Source organism: Apium graveolens, chromosome 2 (genome assembly GCF_009905375.1).
Source record: "Apium graveolens cultivar Ventura chromosome 2, ASM990537v1, whole genome shotgun sequence".
NCBI classification, from domain to species: domain Eukaryota; kingdom Viridiplantae; phylum Streptophyta; class Magnoliopsida; order Apiales; family Apiaceae; genus Apium; species Apium graveolens.
Window position 1 is genome coordinate 318,292,210 of NC_133648.1, and position 24,393 is coordinate 318,316,602.

The window sequence follows — 24,393 nt, forward strand, 5'->3', positions numbered from 1 at the left end:
AACCTCTTGCAGGCCCAAAATGCCCAAATAGACCGTGCAGAAGCAGATCCCAATCATATTTTGTAGTTAAAAAATACCCACTTTCTTCAGCAAGCCCTCTCTCTATTAGCTCTGCAATCTACAAATCAAGAAGTTCATTTACACAAATGACAATAACCACCCATTCTGAGAAATGCCAAGTTACTTAGATAACAAGGATTAACAGATTGCACACGTAAATCACTGGAAGTGAAGTTCATGAGAATACAAATTAGGTGGTATTGAGGAAGGATTAACGAATAACACACGAGTAAGGAGTATCTAGAGCTTATCTTTACTTTATCAGCTGCATCGACAACCAATACTACATCGTTAGAAGGCCAAATGGCAGAAGTCATCTCATCCGAGAAATGAACATGACCTGGAATGTCCATTAGTTTGCATAAATATGACTTTGGACTGCTACCCTCAAGAACAACGTAGGCATTGCCTTAAATTATATCATTCTCTCTTGCTAATCTATCTTTTGTATCAGTGCATTTCATGTCCTTCTCACTGTTAGAATCAAATGTAGACATCTGATTTGTTTGATCAATCAACACATCCATAACATGTAGCAAATCTCCTACTAATGCAACATTACGAATTTAAGACAAGTTCGATGAAGTACAGGATTCTTCCGCGCCCTACTCAACCTTAACAACTCTTACAAGTTCAATTACTGGCTGTGCATCTTCTTCATCCACAGCCAATGTTTCGACTTCTTCTCCGTGAACTACTTCTACAGGAGGACCTGCATTTTCAACCTTAACTGCACTGCACCTTCCATTCTCCTTGTCTATTTAACCAGGGTGTACTACTTCATCTTCATCCTCTCTATCACTCACCTGATCAGAGTCAATATCAGATTCAATGTAGTTAACTAACTCATCTTTAAACTGTCATACATTGTTGTTAAATCTGATACAATGATCAAGATATTCTGGAATGTGCATGTTACATTTGTTACAACTTACAAAAATTTCTCTACAAGGACTAATCAGTTGCAGTTTTTAGGTGAATTTTATCAGAGAGGCTAAAATAGTAAAGTTAAATATATAGCGTTTACTCTTATTTCCGTCCGTAAGAAATTAAACTATAAATATTACGAACATATATTCCCAATGCATGGATTAATTTCAATAATCGTTGACTGTTTTTATTGGAGAGGTTAAAATAGTAAAATTACTTAAAAATGTAGTAACCGATTAAACTGTATATAAACGAACGTATAATTCGATGCACAAATTTATCTCAATAATTGTTGTTGTATTAGAGGGGTTAAAATAGTAAAGTTATTTAAAAATATAACGTTCACTCTTATTCCCGATCATAAAGAATTAAACTATGTTCTACTTCAATTACACAAATTGGGAAAAAAATATTTATTATTAAGCTACAAACGCATATTTTCGATGTTCGGATTAATCACAATAATTGTTGCTGCATAATTTATATTTTAAAATCGTTCACTATATTACTTTTTGTTTTATAAATATGATTAGATTATATATTAATGTTATAAAATACGTTAAAAATGATTAATTGGTTGGAAATTTTAAATCGAAAAAAAATCATGATAAATAAATTTTTCGGTTTTATTCTAAAATTATTTAAATTACATGTTCATGTTCATGAAATATGTTATAAATGATTAATTTGTCGAAAATTTTAAATCGACAAAAACCGAAAAAAAATAAAAACCGAGAAAAATAATTTTTTTGGCCTCAAATATTTAGTAAAATATGAGGGGCATGCCAGGTGGCGGGGGAATGACACAGTATGATGTAGCCGGGACACCAGAATCTTTTTCATTCTACAGATTCTAATTTCGATTTGTAACTGAAAAAATAACTAAATTTGAATGAATATTCCTTCCACGTGTCCCTCTTCCCTCTCATCTCACACAACAAACTATATAAACAGCAGAACTTAAAAATTGTACAACTAGTAACACCACCATCATCAACACCAAGCATTACATACATTACTTCCTATTATACATAAAACTCTCAAAGATTCATACTTTTTTGCTCTTTTTTTGTGTGTTTTTGTGAATTCTTGGTTACCATTTTTTCAAGAAACAAGAACTATCTGCTGCTCTAGTCCAGGTTTAGTTGATCAAGAACAAGAAGATAGTAGAGTTGAAGATTGATACAGATTTAGATACATACACAGATTCATCACTTGCCCAATTCTTGGTAATTTCTCTCCCTGCCCTTTTGATATATTTTTGTGCATTTACATGTTTAGTCTCTCTCTCTCTCTCTCTCTCTCTCTCTCTCTCTCTCTCTCTCTCTCTCTCTCTCTCTCTCTCTCTCTCTCTCTCTCTCTCTCTCTCTCTCTCTCTCCCTCTCTCCCTCTCTCTCTCTCTCTCTCTGGTGTATATAGGCCTATTTGTCTTTATCCAATTTCTTGATATTGATTCTTGTTTTGTGCAAAAAGGGCTGTTGTTTGCACTTGTTATTAGTTAATTAGTTGCATGTAATGCATTTACATACATGTTGAGTATCTCTCTTGTTTTGTGTTTTTAGGCCTATATGTGTTTACCCATTTTCTTGAAATTGATTCTGGTTTTGTGCAAAAAGGACTGTTGTTTGCACTTGTTATTAGTTAATTAGTTGCATGTAATGCATTTACATACATACATGTTTAGTATCTCTCTTGTTTTGTGTTTATAGGCCTAAATGTGTTTAGTGTTTACCCATTTTCTTGAAATTGATTCTTGTTTTGTTGTAAATAGGCCTATTGTAATGAATCTTGATCCCAACAACTCAAATTCCACTGATCTTGGTGATGATCATGAATCTCGCATTGCCCCTGTTGCCACCTCTGGAAGTGCAACTGTTGAGGCCTCTTCCAGGCCTCATCGAGAAAATCCGACTAGTGTTTCTGGTGGGGAATTGAATCTGTCCTGGATAGTTTGTATTTCAGAGTATGTAATTCCACATGAGCGTGATCCAGGGCCTGGTTTTGGAGGTCGGGTTCGAAATCTGCCTTCTAGGCCTACTTTAGTTAATGCCCCAGTTGCTGAATCTCCTCCTATTGTTTCAACGATTAGATATTCTGATGGCCCAAGAATTGATAACAGGGTTGCTGGTAGAACTTCTGATGAGGGCAGTAGTGGGGGTGGAGATGATTCAGTTTCTCGGAGGAGGGTGAGTTTGTTATGTAGATTTGGAGGGTTGATTGTGCCTAGAGACTCGAGATTGATATATGTTGGTGGGGATGCTAAGCTTGTTCATGTAAATAGAGATGTGAGTATTAATGAGTTTTTTCAGACAATCGATCGAATGTGTGGGCCATTTTGTGTTTTTAAGTACCAGTTGCCAGGGGGGGATCTTGATGCACTCGTGTCAGTAGCATCTTCAGATGATCTTGAGAATATGATGGATGAATATGATAGAATGGTTGAAAGGTCTTCGGATGAATTAGCTAGGTTGAAGGCATTTCTGTTTTCGTCTCCTCAGAGTGTTTCTTCTCTCATTGCTCAGTTGAGGAGTTTAAATGGTGCCACTCTCACAAGAACGGAGAGTGTGGGTAGTAGTAGCACTGGGCATGAGAAAGTTGAGGAGGTCGAAGGGATAGTAGATGGAAATTATGGAGATATTACGAGAAAGGAGGAGGTAGAAGAAACTGTTGATAGAAATGGTGCCAAAAGAACAGAGAGTGTGCAGGATTCAGATTTGAATGGGACTGAGGCTTTTGATAGCACCGGGCATGAGAAAGTTGATGAGGTAAAAGGGATTGTAGATGGAAATTGTGGAGGTATTATGAGAAAGGAGATTAGGGCTAGTGACACTTCTCTGCATAATTCAGATTTGAGTGAGGCTGCAGCTATCGATATCACGGGGCATGAGCAAGTGGAGATTGTGGAGGTAAGGCATGAGAAATTAGATTCGGATGAGGTGGTGGGGATTGTAGATACAATTGGTGGCGGTATAACAGGAAGGGAGAGCATGCCTGGTGCTACATCTGTGCAGAATTTGGATTTGAGTAGGACCGAGGCTACAAGACATGACGAAGTAGATATTGAGGAGGTAAAAGGGATTCTAGATGGAAATGAAGGCGGTATCACAAGAAGGGGGAGCATGGATACTGCTGCTTCTATGAATAATTTGGATTTGAATAGGCCCGAAGCTATTGACAGCACAAGGCACGAACAAGTAGATGTTGAGGAGGCAAAAAGAATTGTAGATGGAAATGTTGGTGGTATCACCAGAAGGGAGAGTATAGCTAGTGCTACTTCTATGAAGAGTTCAGATTTAAATGCCACCGAGGCTATAGATAGCACTGGCCAAGGCCAAGGCCAAGGGGATATTGCTGGGAGTACATCTTCTGGGGGTGTATCATCTAAAAATAATTTTACCGCCTCTAAAGAAACTGCACATAGACCAGTTTCTTCGGAACCTAGCCTCCCAATGCATGTTGAACCTGCTACTGATCCAAGAGGTATTCAAGCAGTTGATTCACGTCCTCCAGTTTTACCCACACAGCCTAGTTTTATTGTGCAGCCACAACAACAGCAACAAGCAGGTCTTCTGCCTTGTGCACCTTATTTTCAGGCCTATTTAGATCCTCAACAAGAAGTCTTAGGCCACACTGAGTATGTACAGTGTCCTTATCAGATGGTGTTTCCTTCTCAGCACTCGGAAACTGCTGTGCCTGTATTAACACAGCATCAAAAATATGGCAATGTTTCTAGTGTTACTCCCAATCAGTCTATTCCTGTACCGCAAATTCCAATAACTCCTAACTCTTATGCCAACCCCAACCCAATTGCTGTGCAGCCAATTACTCAACCCCAACAAGTTCGACAGGAACATTTTCAGGAGGAAATTATGTATAGGCCGCCTGTCCAAATTTCTGGGGACCGCAGCCACGGTGCCTGTCATGCACAAGTTTCTCAGTCCCACACAATTTCAGGTGGTTATGGGTGGCATCAAGCTCCACAGATAGAGCAAGTTCCCTTATTTGATGACTGTTGGCAACAGGTTGCTTTAACTGCGGACGTGCCTAGATCTGAGGAAAGCAATCTGTGCGAAAAAGCTTTACTGCGGACACATTCAGATACATTGGAACAAGGTCAGAGAGAGGGTCCTACAACCACATCCAATTTCATTCCGGTTTATCACAGTCTTCAACCATGGGATCAGATAAGAGGCCAGCCAGTAAGCGCATCTGCTCCAACTGCCACCCTGCCTGAAGGCATAACTAAAGATCAGGTTACAGAGGCACCACAGGCCCCTTCAGGCCATCTAGACCATGATCATATCCTTCTAAAGCCATCGGTTCCTCAGTGCGCAGCAGGTGACCCGCATTCTCTTAATAGTTTGTTCATTGGAACAACTCCTCAGTTGTACCAGAAAAACGTCTCCCAGGAGCCTATGGTACCAATGCAGCACAAAGCTAAAGAAGTGTTGTATAACCCGGAAGTTATTGTAGCTCCTGTTGAAGATACCTCTTCTCAAGTTCCTAACCATCTGGTTAATGATTCTTCCAAAGAGCATGCAGGTAAGCAAGGTATATTAGAGCCCTCATTTGCATGTGATCAACTCAAGCAGATCGATAGTGGAGTAGAAACCTTTGGTGTACCCCCCTCCGGAGTTCTAGATAACGAACAAATAATGTTGCCTGCTGGTAATTCCGAGCAGAAAAATATCATGGATAGTAAAGCATATCAGACTGAGAATAAGACACCCTATATAGATAATTCTGTCAACATCCCCCAGACAGATTTTGGTGCAACATTTTACAAACAAAAGGAAAAAGTTCCTTACTGTGAAGTGACACAACCTCCTCTTTTAGGTAATCCTGAATATCGACTTAAAAGGCTTACAATTGCTTATCCGCTTACAGATGAAAATCAATTGCATTTTCAGGGTTTGATCCAGCCCAGGTAGCAAACAGAAGTCCGCCTGTTTGTGAATTGAAGCATAATGCTTCACAATGCTGTTCAAAAATTGATGGAGATGTCGAAGTTGTCCATATTGATGGAAACAATTATTATAAAACTCTGGCTAACAGGGTTGGAGATATGCAGGATAAGTCCAACTCTGGTCTTAGTAGCGAGGATCCTCAGAATCTGCAGCATGACCTACCACCTAGACCAAATGAAATCCTAACAAGAAATGAAGCCCACATTAGAGATCGTTTAGGGAACAACCGATTTGGTAGTAGTGGAGAACCAGCTACAAGAGATATTGGTGACTTTAGGTTGGATTTACTAACAGTGGATGGAGTTCACCTGCCATCTGGTAAATTGTTTGCTAATTGCACCACTTGGTTTGGAGCTCCGTACATAATTTAATCATTTATTAAATAATTTGCAATCTCACGGTGTATACTTATTTCTTTCAGAAGAGGAGCATATTAAGCACGAACTTCAGGCTGTCACAGAGGGTGTCGCGGTTTCTGTTCCACAAACATGTGTATCTGTTAGTCCTGCTTCCCAAGATAGCATATTTCAGAATAACGATGAAGTGCTGGACGCAAATAAAGCTGAGGTATCAAGATGACATTATCCCTAGAATTGCTATTGCTATTGTGTTTAGAATAGAAAATTTCAGAATTATGATGAGGTGCTGCATGTATTCTATAGTACTAACATTTTTGGAGCTAATTAATATCCAGGATATGAAATTAAAACTGTCAGAGAGGGTGAAGTCTGAAATTCCTGTATTAGATGGAGTTGGTGGCTTGCAGGTTGGAGACTTTTTTAGCCCTCATTTCACATCACTTTTCATCTAGCAAGCTAACAATTATCTTTTTTATGTGTCCATGTGTCAGAAAATAGAATATAGTGATCTCGAAGAGCTTCAAGAACTAGATTCCGGTACTGTTGGCACTGTCTACTATGGTAAATGGAGAGGTTCCGATGTTGCCATCAAACGGATTAATGATAGGTGTTTTGCTGGAAAACCTTCAGAGCAAGAAAGGATGGTATGATTTCTTCCTTTGTATTTGATAAGATTTAGACATTTTTTTCTGATGTTCCCTGCAACTGTTGGTAACAATATGTAGAGAGCTGACTTCTGGAATGAGGTAATCAAGCTTGCAGACCTGCATCATCCAAATGTAGTGGCGCTTTATGGTGTAGCACGTGATAATACCAGCGGTTCTTGGGCAACTGTGACAGAATTCATGGTTAATGGTTCTTTAAAAACTGTGCTTCAGAAAGAGTACAAGTAACGTTTCCAGCTAGTATTCTAAGCCCTTTCAATTACTTCACTTTTTGCAAGAGAGACATGCTAAACTTAAAATCTGAACTTCTATTTCAGGAACCTTGAAATGGGAAAGCGTCTCTTGATTGCTAAGGAGATTGCATATGGAATGGAGTACTTGCATGGAAAGAATATAGTACATTTCGACTTGAAAAGTGACAATTTGCTTGTCAGTCTTCTTAATCCACACCGGCCTGTATGCAAGGTTACTTACATGAAACTTCCACAATCAATTTTGTGCATTGTTCACTAATTCAATGCATTTATCGTTTGGAAACCATCTTTACACAGTATTAGGAAGTGCTACTTTTAGTGACTTGATTTAGCTTCGACTTAAGTTCAATTTTATGAATTTTCATAAATAATATGTGCTTCGGTCCTAGTTCTCTCACTTTTATTTACCACAGCTTCTTTCCAATATGACACACTAGTGCGTTGTGATTATTTCTTGTATCGTTGCTTATATACTGACTTGCATGGGAGCATGTTAGAATTTTATCAAAATGAATTGATATGACAATTAGGGGTCATGGGCCTTTTATCAAAAATCAATCAGAGAGCATTTTAGGTATTGAAAACTGATTTTTAGGTTCATTCAATGCAAGCGTGGTATAAATTTAATTTACTGAATCACGTTAATTCATTACAGATATGTTTGTATTGACATATACCTTTTAGTCAATACATAAATAGAGGACAGTTTCTCTAGTTATTGTCTGATATGGTCTAGATAGATCATAGATGTACTGGATTATGGAGGTCAGTCTTTTAGCAAAGATACACCTTTAAGTTATGATATTTCTGCATCAAATTTTTCTTGACCTTAAAATTTACATCTTTAGTAACGTTCTCTTTTTTTGTCTGTGTGTTGCTTGTTCAATTCAAGTACTTCAATGGTAGGTTAGTTTACTGAGAGTATTTCAGAAGGAACCTAAAAGCTAACTTCTTGTAACGAGCATTGTTGGTGATCTTATGAACTGGTATACGCCAGTGGACATTAATGTCATGAAACATTGGTATTATTAGACCAGTCCTTGTGTTATTTTGGGAGATACTGTGTTGGTTAGAATTATGACTTTAACATGCATAATTCTTCAATGTAAATAGTTCGTTGTTCCTCATTTTAGTTTTCATCAGGTTGGTGATTTAGGGCTCTCCAAGTTTAAAAGGCAGACACTGGTCTCAGGTCGGATGCGGGGAACACTTCCTTGGATGGCCCCAGAGCTTCTACATGGTAGCATTGACGAGGTCTCTGAGAAGGTCTCTCTCTCTCTCTCTCTTTCTCTCTGACTTGATCGCAGAATTTCTATTATGTTTTTGGATAACTAATCTGGGGATATTTTTGCAAGGTTACCAGTATATATAAATTTTAATTTTTGTTGACTTGTTGTAGGTTGATGTTTTCTCATTTGGCATCGTGTTATGGGAACTTCTAACTGGAGAAGAGCCTTATCGGGGCATGCATGATGTGCATATCATAGGTAATTACTTTTAAACATATAGCTAAACTATCTATTAAAATTTCTGTGCAACTTGATTAAGAGGTGAACCATGCTTTAACAATTCATCCGTGTATGCAATGTAACAGGTGGCATTATGAACAATAATTTGAGGCCCCCAGTACCTGACTCTTGTGACCCAGAATGGAGATCACTGATGGAAAGATGCTGGTCTGAGTATCCTTCAGAAAGACCGAGCTTCACTGAGGTAGTAAGCCAGCTGCAGAATATGGACTCCCCTCCGAAAGTACAAGCCGAGCAGCAACCTATTTCTATTCAACCCCAAGTTAAAACTGAGAGAGTTTAAGCTCCTTCCCTAACTGTTTTCTCTCTGCAGAATTAGAAATAGAAATGTATATCTGGTCGGAAGTCACAATGTTGCATCTGCGGTGTTTGTTTGCTGAAATTTGGTTACTTAAACGCATGTGTATGTTCTTGTAATCACTGATCCTTCTTTCTGCTGAATGCTGAGCAGTCTCCTTGAAGTCTACTATAACTATGCTAAAATCACTTGTGTTGTAGCAGTATATTTGCAAATGTTGCGATAAAAATCTGGAATGGTGGATCTGTAGTGTAGTGTTGACAATGATTTTCACTGGTTACTGTTTAATGGCTGATTTGGAAGAAAGTGTTGTGATGAAAACCTGGGAGGTTAGTTGTAAGATGTGTAATGTTGACAATAATTTTCAATGCTTACTGTTAAATGGCTGATTTGGATTTTCAATTGTCTCTTCCCGTCGAAAACCAGGCCTTGACTTGTGACAATAGGCTGCTTCTCTATCATGTCTTGCTTCTATGTCTGTAGATTAAACAACTTACAGCGATGTTCAAGATCTTGCTTTCTTTTTAGCCCTTTCTTGCTCACTCCAGGGGAGGCTCATACCTCCGGTGAGAATTCTTGAACACTGGTTTGCGCGTACATGGTTGATCTTCGAGTGCATCTTTAGACACTTCCCTGGTTAACAAGCCGAAAGTGCCTCCTGTATTCTGTGCTTATTTAATCTAGTTGATAATGATACATTGAGAAAATCAAGTAAATTGCAGTTCATTACCCTCAAACAGTATCATTACCTACATATAGAGTATATTACATCAAATATCCACACTCCAAGTCCAAAACTAGAACTAGACATTGTAATAGCTAGGTTAACATACATGGTAGTAAATTAGATATGAAAATAAAACTATCAGAAATTTAGATTGTGCAGGTATCAGCATACCGCAAACTGTAGCTTCTTGCACATACTAATCAAGCTTGTCCAGGATCCAGTCTGCGCTTGAAGGTAATCACATGAAGGTAGGAATGACAGCATCATTTGCTACATGATGAGTGGCGATTTTTATAGTCAACAGTATCTTGTATATTCTTCTGCTCAACTCACCACAAGCTCTGCGTTGCAACTCAAAAAAAGGATCCTTGATTCTGTGAGTATTACACGAAGGGCTCTCCGTTTGTTTCACCTGCATTACTTTTGCAAGATTTCAGAGTTAGCAATGAATCCAAGAATGTCTTTGTTTCCAATGCTTATAATGTTTAGGACATCTACAATCTGCACTAATTTTGTGTACTCAACTCCTTTAAAATAACCATGTGAACAACATATAAGTTTATCATTTTGGAAAGGCCTATTTGATCTCTCCCTCCCAGATATTGTTAGTATCACAGAAATGAACTAAAAAAGGTAATTAAAATGTAATGCATGGATAACTGAAGCAACTAAGCATAGAGTCAAGGAATTACTAATCATATTAAACAAAACTAACCTAAATGCGATATCTTGGTTATTAATGGCGAAGAGCCACAGACCTACCTCTTGCGTTTGTTCTTTGGAACAGTTGAAGACGATGGATTACTGTGCCAATTCCTTTTTCTTTGGTTGATAAACCAGTTATTGATCTGCTTTAGCTGTAATCCTGTTTCTTGCACCAATCTTGCTTTGTCTTCTTCCTGCAGTCATTGTTCAAAGAAATTAAACTTTATCTCAAGAAAAAGATGATCATTTACAGAGGGAGGGTAACATTTACTGTTGGATAAGGCCATTTGGAATGTGACTGCCACCATGCTTTTAATAGGGAAGTAGTATCACCCGGAAGCTTTCCTGCTCTTCTTTTACGCAAAATCTCCTCTCTGATGTCTACGATTTTCTCCTTGTAACCCTGGAAAGTAGTTATTATTAAGTAGCCATGAACATAAACGATTTTACTTCACATATATGAATTCTTACTTGTTTCAGCTCATGCTTCAACTCTTGCCTCACACGTTCTATCAAGGACCTTTCACTTTCAGTTGGAACAAGAGGACCGAAACCCATGCTGTCCTGTCCATCTAGACTTCCTTCAAACATATTGGTGTCACTGTCAGCCTGATCGTCATCATCCGACATGGTTGAACCTGTGCCTTCACCAGGAGCTATACCTGTCCATGCGCGAAAACTAGTTAATGGTTGACACTAAGAACAGATGGGAACATAATTTTGTAATTGAGATAGAAGAGATTGGAGAAACTAAGATCATCTGCTAACGCTGCAGTCATCTGCTTGTGGCAGAATAAAAATGAACATGGAAGCATATCACTGTCACATGTAGACATATAAGTTCTGGATCCAACAGGACCATCAAACCAGAGAAGTCAGGATTCATGAAATTTATATACATAGTTTATGTTTTCTAGAATGAATAAACATTAATACTAACGTTTAGAGTTTAGACAAAGTAAACACATGGTACATGCTCTTACCAGATATCTATGCAAGGGTACAAGAACAAGTTTAGAATTAATCATGAGACATAATATACAGAACAGGTTAAATCTGGAAACCAGAAACCAAGTGAGTATTTAAGAACTTAAGCTTGAAGACAACGATTTCAAGTTGGACTATAAAAGCTTTAGAGTATTCGAATTAGATTCAAGAGTTTGGATGATTTTTCTTAACATGACATGTTTTTAATTCTCCTCGACTTGCAAACTCTTCTGAAATGCGTACATCACCATAATATAGCACTTCACTCTACTTACTCAACTGATGTCACAACACCTAACTGTCAGCATTAGCAACACTAAGTCACTGAAGGTGATGACAAGATCAGTATATGACAGTTGACACTGCATTAAACTTGTGAGGGTTATTAATTGACTGCAAAACATGCATATATCAAACAAGTTGCATAGTAACAAGTTTAGGATTTGGAAACCTAAACTTGGCTTTTCTCCTTGTACAGAAAACTACATTTGACTAGGGGCATCATAATTATATGAACCAGCTGATAAAATAAAGTGGCCGTCTGGTTAAGAATTAGATATAACCACAGTTATCATACTACCATTGACAAGCATATATACTGCAAAGCTACAAGCCAAAACAAATGAGAGATTTGAGTTAAAAAAGTTGAAAGAACTGCATACCTGGTCACAGGTGATGCGATAACATGCAGTTTAAATAAATGCCATATCTAAGAAGAAAATATAAAGTATACCAGTCAAGCTTTGCAGAGATTGCTCAAGCTCCCAGCAAGCCATGACTGCTTCCATGGCATGAACACGAACATGTTGTTGCAGTTGTTCTTTGAAGGAAGAGAGCAGTAGGACATAATTTGTCTACATCAGAAGAACAGAAATCAAACCACAGAAAGACAGACCGAATAATTAAGATAGTTATTTTTCCCCAGAAAACTTAACTACTGGCGCGTAAGATATCAATCCAGACAATAACATAAGAACATTTAGTGCCATATAAAAAAGAATAATATGATCCACGGAAAGCACAAGACTGTAAAAAGAGCTGTTATGGCCCCAACTCCGACAACTCTGGACTATTTGAGAAGTCTGAAATTGGAGTATATTCAGATCCAGAACAACTCTCAGAACAAAATGGTAGCTAATCATTCATAACAACTAAAGAAAAACACCACCACTCCCACAACAAGATTCTCCAAACCACTTCCAAAGCATCAATAATTGGTACTGAACAACACTATTCCTAATATTGTGCGGGCTAACTAACATTGCAGTTCACATCACAACCAAGAAATGTACTCCACTAGGAAATTTCATTCATACCAAAAGCCAAGAAAATGATCCCCCACCGAACTTCCCTATTATTGTCCAACATATCTTGTCGAATTCAAATTTGCCACGAAGAAGAACTATGCGATAATCAAACAACCACACAAATAGGCACTCTACCGGAAAAACAAAGCTCACAAGCACCAACTGATTAGAAATCAATCATCATTCCACGATTATTGCATCGATACTCATCGATACTCGATCTATCAATCTAAGTACCTAAAATTTGGAAGCCTTCTCAATTCTAGACATTCGAAATGCAGCAAGCACTTTCAAATCAATCTAATCACAGATAATGCAAATCTAACGTCTATTTAGCAAAACAAAATAATGCCTAGTTTGTCCACATAAATATACAGAACTTGCTCAATTGACAATCAAAACTAAATTATTAGCTATGACACGATTTCAAAAACTTGTTAAAAACAATTTTAGTCCGAACTAATACTCTCTAAAGCGATAACATCTATAGTGATACAAAGTCTCCGGTCTCATACGATGAAGACTATTTATATAACAAACCTCTCTAATGCGGTTAGGATATCACTTTAGACGGGTTCTACTGTAATTCTGGTTCCGCCAGTGCATATGCATATGGTTATAAGCATAACAATAAAAATGCGGTTAAATTATTTTTTACCATGAACTGATCAAGGTCCTTATCATCAAGCGGCTGATTATTATTTTCTCCCAGAGCAACATATTTTTGGACATTAAGATGCGCCTGAGCCAGCTGAGCATCAATCCTTGGCAACTGATCAACAGGCGTAGCGATCCGTAAACACGAAACGTGAGCCGCAAGCAACTGATCATACAGAGGATGCGAAAGCACATCCGCTTTACATTTCGCATTCTGCCAATCACGTAAATCACTCATATCATTAACAAATTCACTCATGCTATGCAATTTTCTCTCCTGATTCTCATTTTTCATCGTGATTATCGAGGCGTCGTGATCGGATGGAGATAATAATGACTTTTCTCCGGTATAGTGGTGGTTTTGTTGCCGGAGAATTGCGCTGTGGAGCCACGTAGGCGGCCCGGACTTATTGAATTGCTCCGGTGAGATATTACCGGTGAGTTGTTGATCGGTGTAATGATGAAGTGACATTGCTTGTGAATATTGATCATGAAACGCCATCGTTTAAAGTTTAAATTATTGAGTTGAGACTTGAGATATATTATTTTCTCCGATAAGCAATGTCTGGTACAGTTTACGCGCACCTAACCAATTTCGAAGAGCTAGCACATAGAGTGTACTGTAGAGGACTACTTGAATACAGTGGTACTGTGGAGTAATAGTATAAGAAAGCGTTAATATGTGCAACAGAAAGTGATGTAAAGCGGTGGAGAGTAGCAGGAGAAAGCAGAAAAGGTGATGACTTATTGGGTTGGCGCAAACAATAAACAGGGGAGGGGTGTATCAAATGATGGCAGGAGTTTGGTTTCCGAAAATCAGCGATAATTCATTTTAGTTCACGAGCAGGCCGTAATCGTAGGTGAGTGATGATACCGAACCGGGCCATCACGAAAATAGAGATTTAGAGCATCTCCACAATGATAGTTAAAGGGATTTTCTATGGTGTTTTCAAGGGCTCACTAACTCCCATATAAATGAGCTCTTGTTATTGGTGGTTGGTGGTTGAATAATAAACCCCTGCATTCACATCAAATCAACGTTATCCGCGCATCTCTAATAATGATAGTTAAAATGGTTAGCCAAATCAATATTTTCTAAAATTTTATTGAACTTTTAATGTCATGCACTCCAGTAGTATTAGCTATAATCATTAGATATATTCAAAAATATTACTCCCTCCGTTTCAATATAACTGTCCACTTTTAAAAAAATTACGTATATTAAGAAATTTTAACATTCTTGAAAAAGCTATATTAGTTATCATATTTATTGTGTTGACTACATTAACTACACTATTATTTATAGTAGAGAGTTAGCCTTGAAAATATAAACTAGGGATATAATAATTGTGTGTGGTGTAGAATTCATCTCGAAAATATAAACTAAATTTTATGATTTTAAGAGTGATATTGAAAGTGTAAGTGGACAAATATTTTAAAACAAATTTTTTTCCAAAAGTGGACAGTTATTTTGAAACGGAGGGAGTATTTTATTCCTATTTTTCAGATTTATATGTTTATATAAACTTTAAATAATAAAATAAATTTATTTAATACTTAATTCAGTACATGAAAAAATATATAATTGTAATTTAATGATTATTACAACTGAAAATATAATAACATATAAATATAACAAAAATATTTTTAATAAAAAGTTACTAACATATATTGTATTATATATATATATTGTTTGTTAAAGATAATTAATAAAATTTATTAATAAGAGAACAATATTTTCACACTTAATATTATATAAACTAAAAATATTATATATAAACTAATAATTTTAATATTTATGTATTAAATATTATATAAATATATGTTTGTATTAATGTGTATGTGTATGTATTAATGTGTACATTTAGGTTTAAACATGAATTAAATGTGACGTGTAAGATATAGTTAACTGCTACAGATTCAACAAATATAGAAGACCGGATGAAGGATATCTAAATTTTTTGCTAACAGGTGATGTGGTTAGAGTGCTGTTTTTTTTACCTAATATCTATACCTGAGTGTCACATAGGATTTTTAGCTAGCAGGAGGTCATGGTCGGAGATGCTCACACAAATTTTATTATTCAGGGGCATTAAAAAAAATTAAATCATAAACAACTTTATTTAAGTGTGTACATAAGCACACATTTAACAAGGTCAAAATTTGACAGACTCGTTCAAAATTTACGACTCCTTAAGGTCAAAATTTGACAGGCTCATTTAAAATTCACGGACTCCTTAAAAAGTTAAGTAGAACTTTTAATAAGTGAAATTAAGTAACGAGAACGTTTGGTCCCAAGTAAAACAAATGTATACAGTAGTCGATAATGGCGTAGGGAGGTGGGTAATGACATTATAATAATCATAATTATATAATAAATTGTACTCCCTCTGTCCCTCCCATTTGTTTACACTTTCCTTTTTGGGATGTCCCATCCAATTGTTTACATTTCAAAACTTTCCAAAAATAGTAAAGTTTTTATAGTTTTTAAATTAACTACATCCACTATTTTCCTCCACTATAATCACTTTATACATATAATATTAATCGGTCCCACTACTTTACTCATTTTTTCAACTTTTCTCCACTACTTTATCATTTTTCTTAAACTCCGCGCCCCACCCAAATGTAAACATTTGGGAGGGACGGAGGGAGTATTAGGATAAGATTAAGAACCAGATCAATCTTGGCAGTTTTTTTATTATAAAAATTGCAACATGCAACAAGACTCATGACAAGTTGAATATATATTGTTTTTCGGATTTCGGGTCCTGTTCGTGTCTATAACGGGTCATTTTCGGTTCAAATTAAAATTACCTAAATTAAATGAAAATAAATTTTTAAGTGAAAATGAATAAAATTCTACTAACGGGTCATCTCAGGTCATTTTCAGATTGTATAGGTTGTGTATAGTTCATTTTCGAATTTTTTCTCAATAAATCGGATAGTAAATCGAATTTGGGTCGGATTTCGGAACCCGTCCAAAATCGCCGCCCCTAGTTCTACTATAAGAAGGAAGCCTAGTTTCTTTCGAGTATTTAACAATTGCTCTAGGTTAAATATTTGTCTGTTTTTTCATTGGCAACCTATGGCAATTTCGAGTTCCTCGTTGTATTTTTCTTTATAAAAATTTGATGTTTGGCAATATAGTGAAGTGACAGAGATATTCGACCATAAGACGTTGCAAAATAATCGCAAAAAATTTTGATCGATTTAATATGATTGACAGAATTATAAATTAGGGGTGATGGCGTCGGGCACTATTTAGAAAAATTAAAATGTTCGTAAACCGGTCCGGATACTCGATTTAATTCAGAACTACGTAGAAAGCAAGCAAAGTTGTCGGTCTAAGCTGCATTGGACCACAACAGGGACCATGCTGAACCAGGCCCCGTCAATCCACAAGCCACGAGGGGTGCTTTGGACCCCACTTTTAATTTGTCTCTTTCTCTTTTAAAACTGTGTCAAAGGACACGTCTGAACACGTACAGTGTGTCTTGTATATTGTATTGTCATCCTAGGAATATTATTAGAAAGGAGTGTTTGACGTCTGTATTTTATTCATTTTTATATATTTTATTTTTTGGGATGTGTCATTGTTCTCATCACTTTATTCACTTTTTTTTATAATATTTCATTTTTTGTTAACATTTGTTTCCTGATCAAACATATATACCAAGGAAACGTCGTAGATTTTTTGTTACAACAAAAATATTGGGTCCCAACAAACTATTCACGTCACATGCTTTTACCGGGTGTCTTCGCGAATCTCCCACCTACTCTCTACTCACGCACCGTCGTCCTCCCTGGTTAGAAAACGGGGAGAAAAGAAAAAAAAAATTAAAAATTTTCCAACCTAGGCGTGCTCCTACGTTTTTTGGTGAGAGAAGAAAAATAATTCGAAGAAAAAATTTTCTATAATTTCGCCCCAAAATTATTCCCAAAAATGAAAAGATTTGGAAAGATTCTCTCACATTATTTTCTTTTTTTGTCACTTTCTCTCATTTTTTACATAAACTCGAGAGTACGAAAGTGATTTGTTTTCTTCTACTATTTCTCTTCTCTTCTAAAAAATCTCTGGAGCACAACATTAGGGTTGCACATGAGTTGGGTTGGTTCGGTTTCATCATTTTAACGACTCAATCCATCTAGTACGAGTTATAAAAATATCAAACCATCAATGTCAAAAAATAAACCCAACCCTACGAGTTGTGTGATGGGTTAGGTTGGTTAGGTTTGGGTTGATCGAATTGCAAACGTTTTTTCGCATTTTTTTACAAACGGTCTGCATTGGGAAGGACTTCAATTATCCTGTTACACCTTAAGTGAAGGTTTAAGCACACATTGTAAATACAACTAAGAAAGGTAGTAGCATGCTAAACACTTTATCTCTATTGGAGAAATAAATAAAACTATAATAAACATTTTAACGATATGCAGCTACATTTACTGTGGTATATAAACTCAGGATGGAATATAATTATATACCAAAGATATGTATGGATTTACAAGTAAAGTTAGACCAAAGCATTCCCATAGATTTTAAACCGAATGACATAATTTATAGTTATCTTAGTTGATAATTATTCGCAACTTTTTCAGTTTGTTTCTATAAATATTTCCGGACATATATGTATATTATTTAGGTTTCCTTTTAACTTTAAGTAGAGATTTACAAGTTTAATTGTATGAATTATATAGTTTCAAGCATTTATAAGGTTATGAGTAAAGATGGCACTGCTAGGATTATAAGTTGTATACTCAAATTATTAATATATGGATATTTTCCTAATTTTTTTTGTTAGGGATGTAATGAAATTGAAATGGGTCGGGGTGTAATAAATTTGAAATGAGATGGATTTAATAATAAAACCGGGTTGGTTTAGGGTTTCAAATTGGTAAAATCGGACCCAACCCATTATAAACGGCCCAAGTAAAAAATAACTCAACTAACCCATGAGATTAAACGACTCAATTTAAATGGCTCAGTTTAGGGTTGCATTGGGTTTTGCGGGTTGCGTAACCCATGAGCAGCCCTAGTCCCCTCACTATTTTGGACATTCGAACTCCCCGGTGACCGGCTCTAAATGAGCCGAATCGAGTTAAACTCTTAAGTGTTTGTATTTTAATGAGTTAAAAAAAATCAAACTTTTATTGAATTAAAAATTTTGTTTGTATTTCAACTTATTAGGAAAAAGGTTATTTACAGAACAGCTCACAAATTATATTTCAACAAATAATTCATAAATATTGTCGACGAATCGTTCTTAAAGTTCCCGATTTTTTGCATCAATTTCACTTATTTCTTTTTTTAAAAAAATATCAAATAATTTTTTAAAAAGTTACAAACTAAACAAATAAATTTAAGTATTAAGCATTCTGATTATGATGTATTACGTTATTTTTTTGTCACATAAATTACATTATTTCTATTTATATAATGATATATACAAACTAACCGAATACATGAACATAAGTTATATAAAATAATTCTATATTTACCATGCAACATGCATTATAATCTAAATTCAATAAATATAAAAAATAATAAATGAATTTAATAACTCGGTAACTTTATTTATAGAATCATATAAACACGATTATTAACTAATTATTGTGTTTGTTGATAATATTTTTAGAATTATATATAACTAATAATTCATATATATTTATAAACGAGCATGTACATGAAATATTACTTACGTACGGGTTCATGAATATTGTAATAGAACTTATTCGTGAACTTCCAAGCCGAACTATAATGTACTCGAGTTAAGCTCAACTGCAAACCAAACCATAAAATTATTTTCATGTTCGACTTGTTTATAGATTGAAACAAATTCGAGCCGAATTTTTTTGAGCCAAATACTGAACCAGTCATGAATGCATCGCCTCATTTACACATGTGATCACATCTTATTATTAAAAAAATTATAACTATACATATTACTTGTAAGCACTTACGAATTTTAGGAGTCAATTCAAGAAGTACCTAACCATTTTCCCTTTTCTATTTCCAAATCAGCAGTTAGCCTCGGTGGAATATGATCTCCTACGAGATGCTTGAAAAGTAAGTTCGGAAGGAATTGAACAAAAATAGACCATATCACATTGCTTTGGTTTTTTAGAAGAAAAAAGTGATCGTATCACATTGTTGCCAACGAGGTAAGAGCCCAACGTATGCTATAATTTAAAATTAGAGAAAATTGTATTTTGCACCCTCTTATTTTGTTCAAAAAATAAATGTGTATCAATAGTATTGGAAATTCAGTTTACACCCCTCAACTTCAACCTGCCAATTCAGAAAGCACCGCTTCGACGGTTATTATTAAAAAAGTAAGGGGTAGAATGGGAATTTCAGTAAAATATTAACTAAACTAATTTTTTTATTTTTCAGATTATATTAAAAATTGAATTTATTATTATAGCTATAAAATAATATCTTTAAATTTTTTGAATAATATTATATAGTTGAGTTTTGAATTTTAGTAATATTATTAATGCCAAAAATTATATAATTCTACCAAAATTAAATTCAAAATAATTTTTTTTATGTATTTTATATATATTTAATTTAATGTAATTATTTCATTTTAAAGTCTTTGACGTCGTTATGATTTTAAAGTGCATTTAATGAAAATATTCTGATCAATATTAATATTTAATATACAAGAAATCATTTTTATAACTATTTTAACTTATTTTTGAAATTCTAACTAAAATTTATTTAAATTTTAAAATAAAATTCCCTTTTTACCCCTTGTTATTTTAATTATAATCCGCAAAAGGGTGCATACTGAATTAGTAAGTTAAAATTGAGGAGTGCAAATTGTATTTCCTGAAGTTCTGGTACAAAATTGTTTTTTCAACTTTGTTTGAGGGTGTAAAGTGCATTTATCTCTTAAAATTATGGTGATTTACAAATGTGCTCTCATATGGGCTGGAGAAGTTAATTTAAATCACGCTATGATCAGATTTTGATAGTTGTCGAACTTATCTGTGAACTAAAAGATTGTTTGTATGTTTACAGGAGAGGGAGACTATTAGTTTACATATTAGCAAAGGTTTATAAAAAAATTCTTATTAAAACTCTGAAATTGTTTCAACTCAGTTATGTCTTCAAAATTCGAATAATCGATTAATTTTTCGAATATTCATTTTCAGCATTCTATTAATCTTTTAAATCGGAACCGATTTACATCCAGTCGACGAATACTCATCCGAGTACTCGTCCAAATCAACCGATTTTCAAAACATTATATATATGAGTTAGGTTTTATAAAGTACCCTATTTTATTGGAGTCCATATATATTCTGCAAGTAAAATATAGCTTAAATTGTTGTAAAACGTATTATTTTTCGAATGATATTCTACAAATATCGCAATTTTATTGAAAATCTTGCAGATTGCATAGATTTTACAAGTAGAACGTTGCAAAATATATTATTCTACAAAACATGCTTAGTTTGCAGAACATAAATATTCATGTTGCAGAACATACATATTGTACTTGTAAATATATGAGATTTGCATGATTTTATTGAAGTAATGTTATTTGTGAACATGTTTTGCAAGATAACACGTTTTAGAAGATATTTTATTTGCAAAACATAGATGGACTCCGAGGACTCCAATTAAAAGGTGGACTCCATAGAATTTTACCTTATATATATATATATATATAGAGTCCACATCAAGAGAGAACTTTTTAAACAGAGGTCTACAAAGAACTCTAATCTTGGCCATCCATTTCATCTAACGGTTAAAAACAAACAATGGCATTATTGTAAAATACATAAAATCCAAAGACATTTATTAAGCATTAAAATCTTGTGCATAAACGGTTATAATCTAGATCCTTTCAACCATTATAGACACAGTATACATACAAAACTCACAAATCCTGACATGCAACCAGTAAGCAACGATTAGATCTTCAATTTTAAGCTTCAATCGAGATATAGTTGGCTAAATCTCCGTTTAAAACTCAGTAAGGTATTGAATCATTCTATTTTATTAAATTTGAACTATATTTTGAGCATTCGATAATAACGATTCCGTACTAGACCAAATTTTGCATCGTTTATTCATTTTTCAGGAAAAATCCAGCTCAAATCGGAAATGCTTACTCGATTAGGCACCGTATACTCTGTATACTTATATTTTAAACATTTTTGTTGTTAATATTCGAAGTTTAATATTATGATTCTGAAATAGATCCAAATTTTGTTCATGTAATTCAATTTATTTAGTGTTTGTTCTATAATATAATCAACATATGCTTCTGCAAATGTATTTTGTGCTATTTTGTGCTCTATGGTGAAAACACTATTTGTCCTGTTCAATGGAGTGGATATACAATAGAATAATATAAAATATTCGAAGTTTAATATTATGATTCCGAAATAGATCCAAATTTTGTTCATGTAATTCAATTTATTTAATGTTTGTTCTATTATATAATCAACATATGCTTCTGCATATGTATTTTGTGCTCTATGGTGAAAGCACTATTTGTCCTGTTCAATGGAGTGGATATACAGTAGAATAATATAAAATATTCAAAGTTTAATATTATGATTCTGAAATAGATCCAAATTTTGTTCATGTAATTCAATTTATTTAGTGTTTGCTTTATAATATAATCAACATATGCTTCTGAATATGTATTTTGTGCTCTATAGTGAAAGCATTATTTGTCCTGCTCAATGGAGTGGATATATGTATTTTGTCCTCTATGGTGAAATCACTATTCTGTATATGCTAGATGTCTTGATGCTAATCCAGAGAATAGGGCATCTGTAGATGAACTATTTAATGTGCATGAGTTCCTGAGGTTAAATGTAGGGAAGATGAAGACATTCTGTGATGTGGTGAAAGGAACAAATCCTCATTTAGTCCAATTTCTTGATCGAGATCTTCGAAAGAAACAATCAATAAAATCTAAAAAGAGTTATCATATTTCGTTTCGTCACAATGGCACCACTTACACAACTCTTGAACCTATTGGGACATGGGGGCCTGAGTACAACCAAACAGTTCAATGGAGTGGATCTACAGTAGAATAATGTAAATATATTGTTCAACATTAGATTTATTTGGCATAGTAATTTTTTACTGTTCTGTAACAGAATTAGTGTAAACATGATATATTAAGTGTAAGTTTTTTTTGTTTTAAAGCACATAAGCATATTTAATATAAATTGAGTGTTATTTGACATCTAGAGTAGAAGATATTTAGACTTGTAAAGTAATATTTGATTATGTACACATGGTTTAAGAATTTGCTTATTTTTCTCTCGGGTCTGACAAGTAAAACATGAAAATAAGGAAAAGACTAGCAGTTATACTCCATCAGTAATGTTCAATACGATTAAATGAAAATAAGTTTGGCAGTGACATGGCCTTAAACATTTGCTTGTTGTATTCTCCGGTCTGACATGTATCATGGTTTTATGCACTTTTGTACATAGTCATGTTAATTGATATATATTTGATTTAATTAAACAAAACTTATGTTAATTGTTAGTGTTTACAGTTGTAAATTGATAGATGTAAATGCAGGTAGTCATTCAAGAAGTAGAGGAAAAAAAATTTAAAAATTCTGAATCAAGGAGAGCTACAATGAAAAGGAAAATGAGAAACAAAGAAGGACAACCGAGCACAAACAATTTTGATATATATTTGAGGTAATTAAAGAAAACTTATGTTTATTGTTTGTTCAAAAGGATAATGCTGTCAAATTCAATCAAATTTTAAGTTTTCTTTCATAATTTATTGGTGCTTCCATTTTCTTGAACTTGTAATACTAATATTAGTTCTTGTGTTAATTTCACTTCTGCAGTAGATTTATATTCTACTGAAGTACATATAATAATCATAAACAAATTGTGTGAAGTTTGGTATTATATTCTGCTACTATGTTTGATTTTTATAGGGGCATGTGGAAAATAATATTGAAGAACAAAATTGCAGGATGTACTTTCATATATACATTATGGTTCAAAAATTACATGTCAAATACATGTAATTCAAGAACAGATGCACTGCGCTGGATATCAAATGAAAAAGTTTTTGAAAAGAGATATGTGTTCATTCCAATGTGTGAAGGGTAAGTAAATATTTCTTATAAACAAACATAATAGAATATAAAACTGTTTAAATATTGAATTTATTTTGACAACAGGGGTCATTGGAATTTGCTTATACTATGTAATTTGGATAAGACCGTAGATAGCAAAACAAGACCCTGTTTGTTGTTGTTGGACTCATTACAATCAACAATCTCAGATAAGCATAAAGCAGGCCTTCAAACGTAAGTTACTTTATTTATTTTTGTGTTGTTAACTTGGATTTTCTGTCATCTTTAACTGCACAATTGTACTAATCTTATTAAAAATTTAATATATAGATTTGTCAAGAATATTTACAAAGAGGATGGAAGGGTTGGAGCTGAAGCAGTAGTCAAATATCCGTTTGGGATTCCAAAAGTCCCACAACAAACAGATGGTTCAAAATGTGGGCAATATGTTCTGTATTACATATACAAATTCTTAATGTGCTGTCCACAAAATTATAATTGGGAAGAAGATTATCCAGGATTTGTAAGTGGATTACAAATAATATAATTATTTTTTAATTAATACATTGTATTTAATTTGGTTTCTTATTTTGTTAAAAACAGATGAATGAGAACTGGTTCAAAGATGATGATGTAGATGAATTTTCTAAAAAATTACCATCAATGTTTGAGACTATGCTGAAGGAAACTGAAGACACAGAGGATGATGATGAAGATATTCAAGTAATTAATATTAGAGATATTTCAAAGAAGAAAGAGAACAATGATAAAGAGAGTAATTTTCAATTACCTCATGTTTCTGGTATTTGCAATATTGAACAAAGTGAGGCACTCATGGCTTTATGTATATATACCCCAGAAAGTTC

General features: G+C 34.4%; 3 protein-coding genes across 4 annotated transcripts; 2 read left to right on the forward strand and 1 right to left on the reverse strand.

Moving 5' to 3' along the window:
* Positions 1-1,820: 1,820 nt before the first annotated feature.
* On the forward strand, positions 1,821-9,463 carry LOC141704666 (uncharacterized). The gene is made up of 11 exons (XM_074507869.1): positions 1,821-2,219; positions 2,762-5,826; positions 5,901-6,275; positions 6,379-6,524; positions 6,652-6,723; positions 6,808-6,960; positions 7,042-7,205; positions 7,299-7,446; positions 8,379-8,501; positions 8,635-8,722; positions 8,830-9,463. The coding sequence occupies exons 2-11, from the start codon at positions 2,772-2,774 to the stop codon at positions 9,045-9,047; spliced, it is 4,542 nt and encodes a 1,513-aa protein (XP_074363970.1). The 5' UTR covers positions 1,821-2,219; positions 2,762-2,771; the 3' UTR covers positions 9,048-9,463.
* A 316-nt stretch (positions 9,464-9,779) lies between these two features.
* Positions 9,780-14,358, reverse strand: LOC141708937 (homeobox protein knotted-1-like LET12). Of its 2 annotated transcripts, none has more exons than XM_074512787.1 (6): positions 13,447-14,358; positions 12,215-12,335; positions 10,966-11,156; positions 10,766-10,897; positions 10,552-10,688; positions 9,780-10,201 (listed from the first exon to the last, which is right to left on the reverse strand). In XM_074512787.1, the coding sequence occupies exons 1-6, from the start codon at positions 13,945-13,947 to the stop codon at positions 10,198-10,200; spliced, it is 1,086 nt and encodes a 361-aa protein (XP_074368888.1). In that variant the 5' UTR covers positions 13,948-14,358; the 3' UTR covers positions 9,780-10,197. The 2 variants fall into 2 exon arrangements, with proteins under 2 accessions (XP_074368888.1, XP_074368887.1); XM_074512786.1 differs by having other exon boundaries at positions 9,780-10,209.
* Positions 14,359-21,311: 6,953 nt separating this feature from the next.
* On the forward strand, positions 21,312-24,074 carry LOC141704677 (putative ubiquitin-like-specific protease 2A). Its single transcript, XM_074507878.1, has 5 exons — positions 21,312-21,441; positions 23,011-23,135; positions 23,384-23,557; positions 23,633-23,761; positions 23,858-24,074. The coding sequence occupies exons 2-5, from the start codon at positions 23,071-23,073 to the stop codon at positions 24,072-24,074; spliced, it is 585 nt and encodes a 194-aa protein (XP_074363979.1). The 5' UTR covers positions 21,312-21,441; positions 23,011-23,070.
* The last annotated feature ends 319 nt before the right edge of the window (positions 24,075-24,393 follow it).

Bases quoted from the DNA above. Each gene is read 5' to 3' on its own strand.
- LOC141704666 (XM_074507869.1), top strand. From the start codon at position 2,772: ATGAATCTTGATCCCAACAACTCAAATTCCACTGATCTTGGTGATGAT. The intron at 7,206-7,298 runs GTAACGTTTCCA...CTTCTATTTCAG, and splicing joins GTGCTTCAGAAAGAGTACAA to GAACCTTGAAATGGGAAAGC. The intron at 8,502-8,634 runs GTCTCTCTCTCT...GACTTGTTGTAG, and splicing joins TTGACGAGGTCTCTGAGAAG to GTTGATGTTTTCTCATTTGG.
- LOC141708937 (XM_074512786.1), bottom strand. From the start codon at position 13,947: ATGGCGTTTCATGATCAATATTCACAAGCAATGTCACTTCATCATTAC. The intron at 10,689-10,765 runs GTAAATGTTACC...CAATGACTGCAG, and splicing joins CCAAATGGCCTTATCCAACA to GAAGAAGACAAAGCAAGATT. The intron at 10,210-10,551 runs GTAGGTCTGTGG...ATCTTGCAAAAG, and splicing joins CCAAAGAACAAACGCAAGAG to TAATGCAGGTGAAACAAACG.
- LOC141704677 (XM_074507878.1), top strand. From the start codon at position 23,071: ATGAAAAGGAAAATGAGAAACAAAGAAGGACAACCGAGCACAAACAAT. The intron at 23,558-23,632 runs GTAAGTAAATAT...TTTTGACAACAG, and splicing joins TTCATTCCAATGTGTGAAGG to GGGTCATTGGAATTTGCTTA. The intron at 23,762-23,857 runs GTAAGTTACTTT...TTTAATATATAG, and splicing joins CATAAAGCAGGCCTTCAAAC to ATTTGTCAAGAATATTTACA.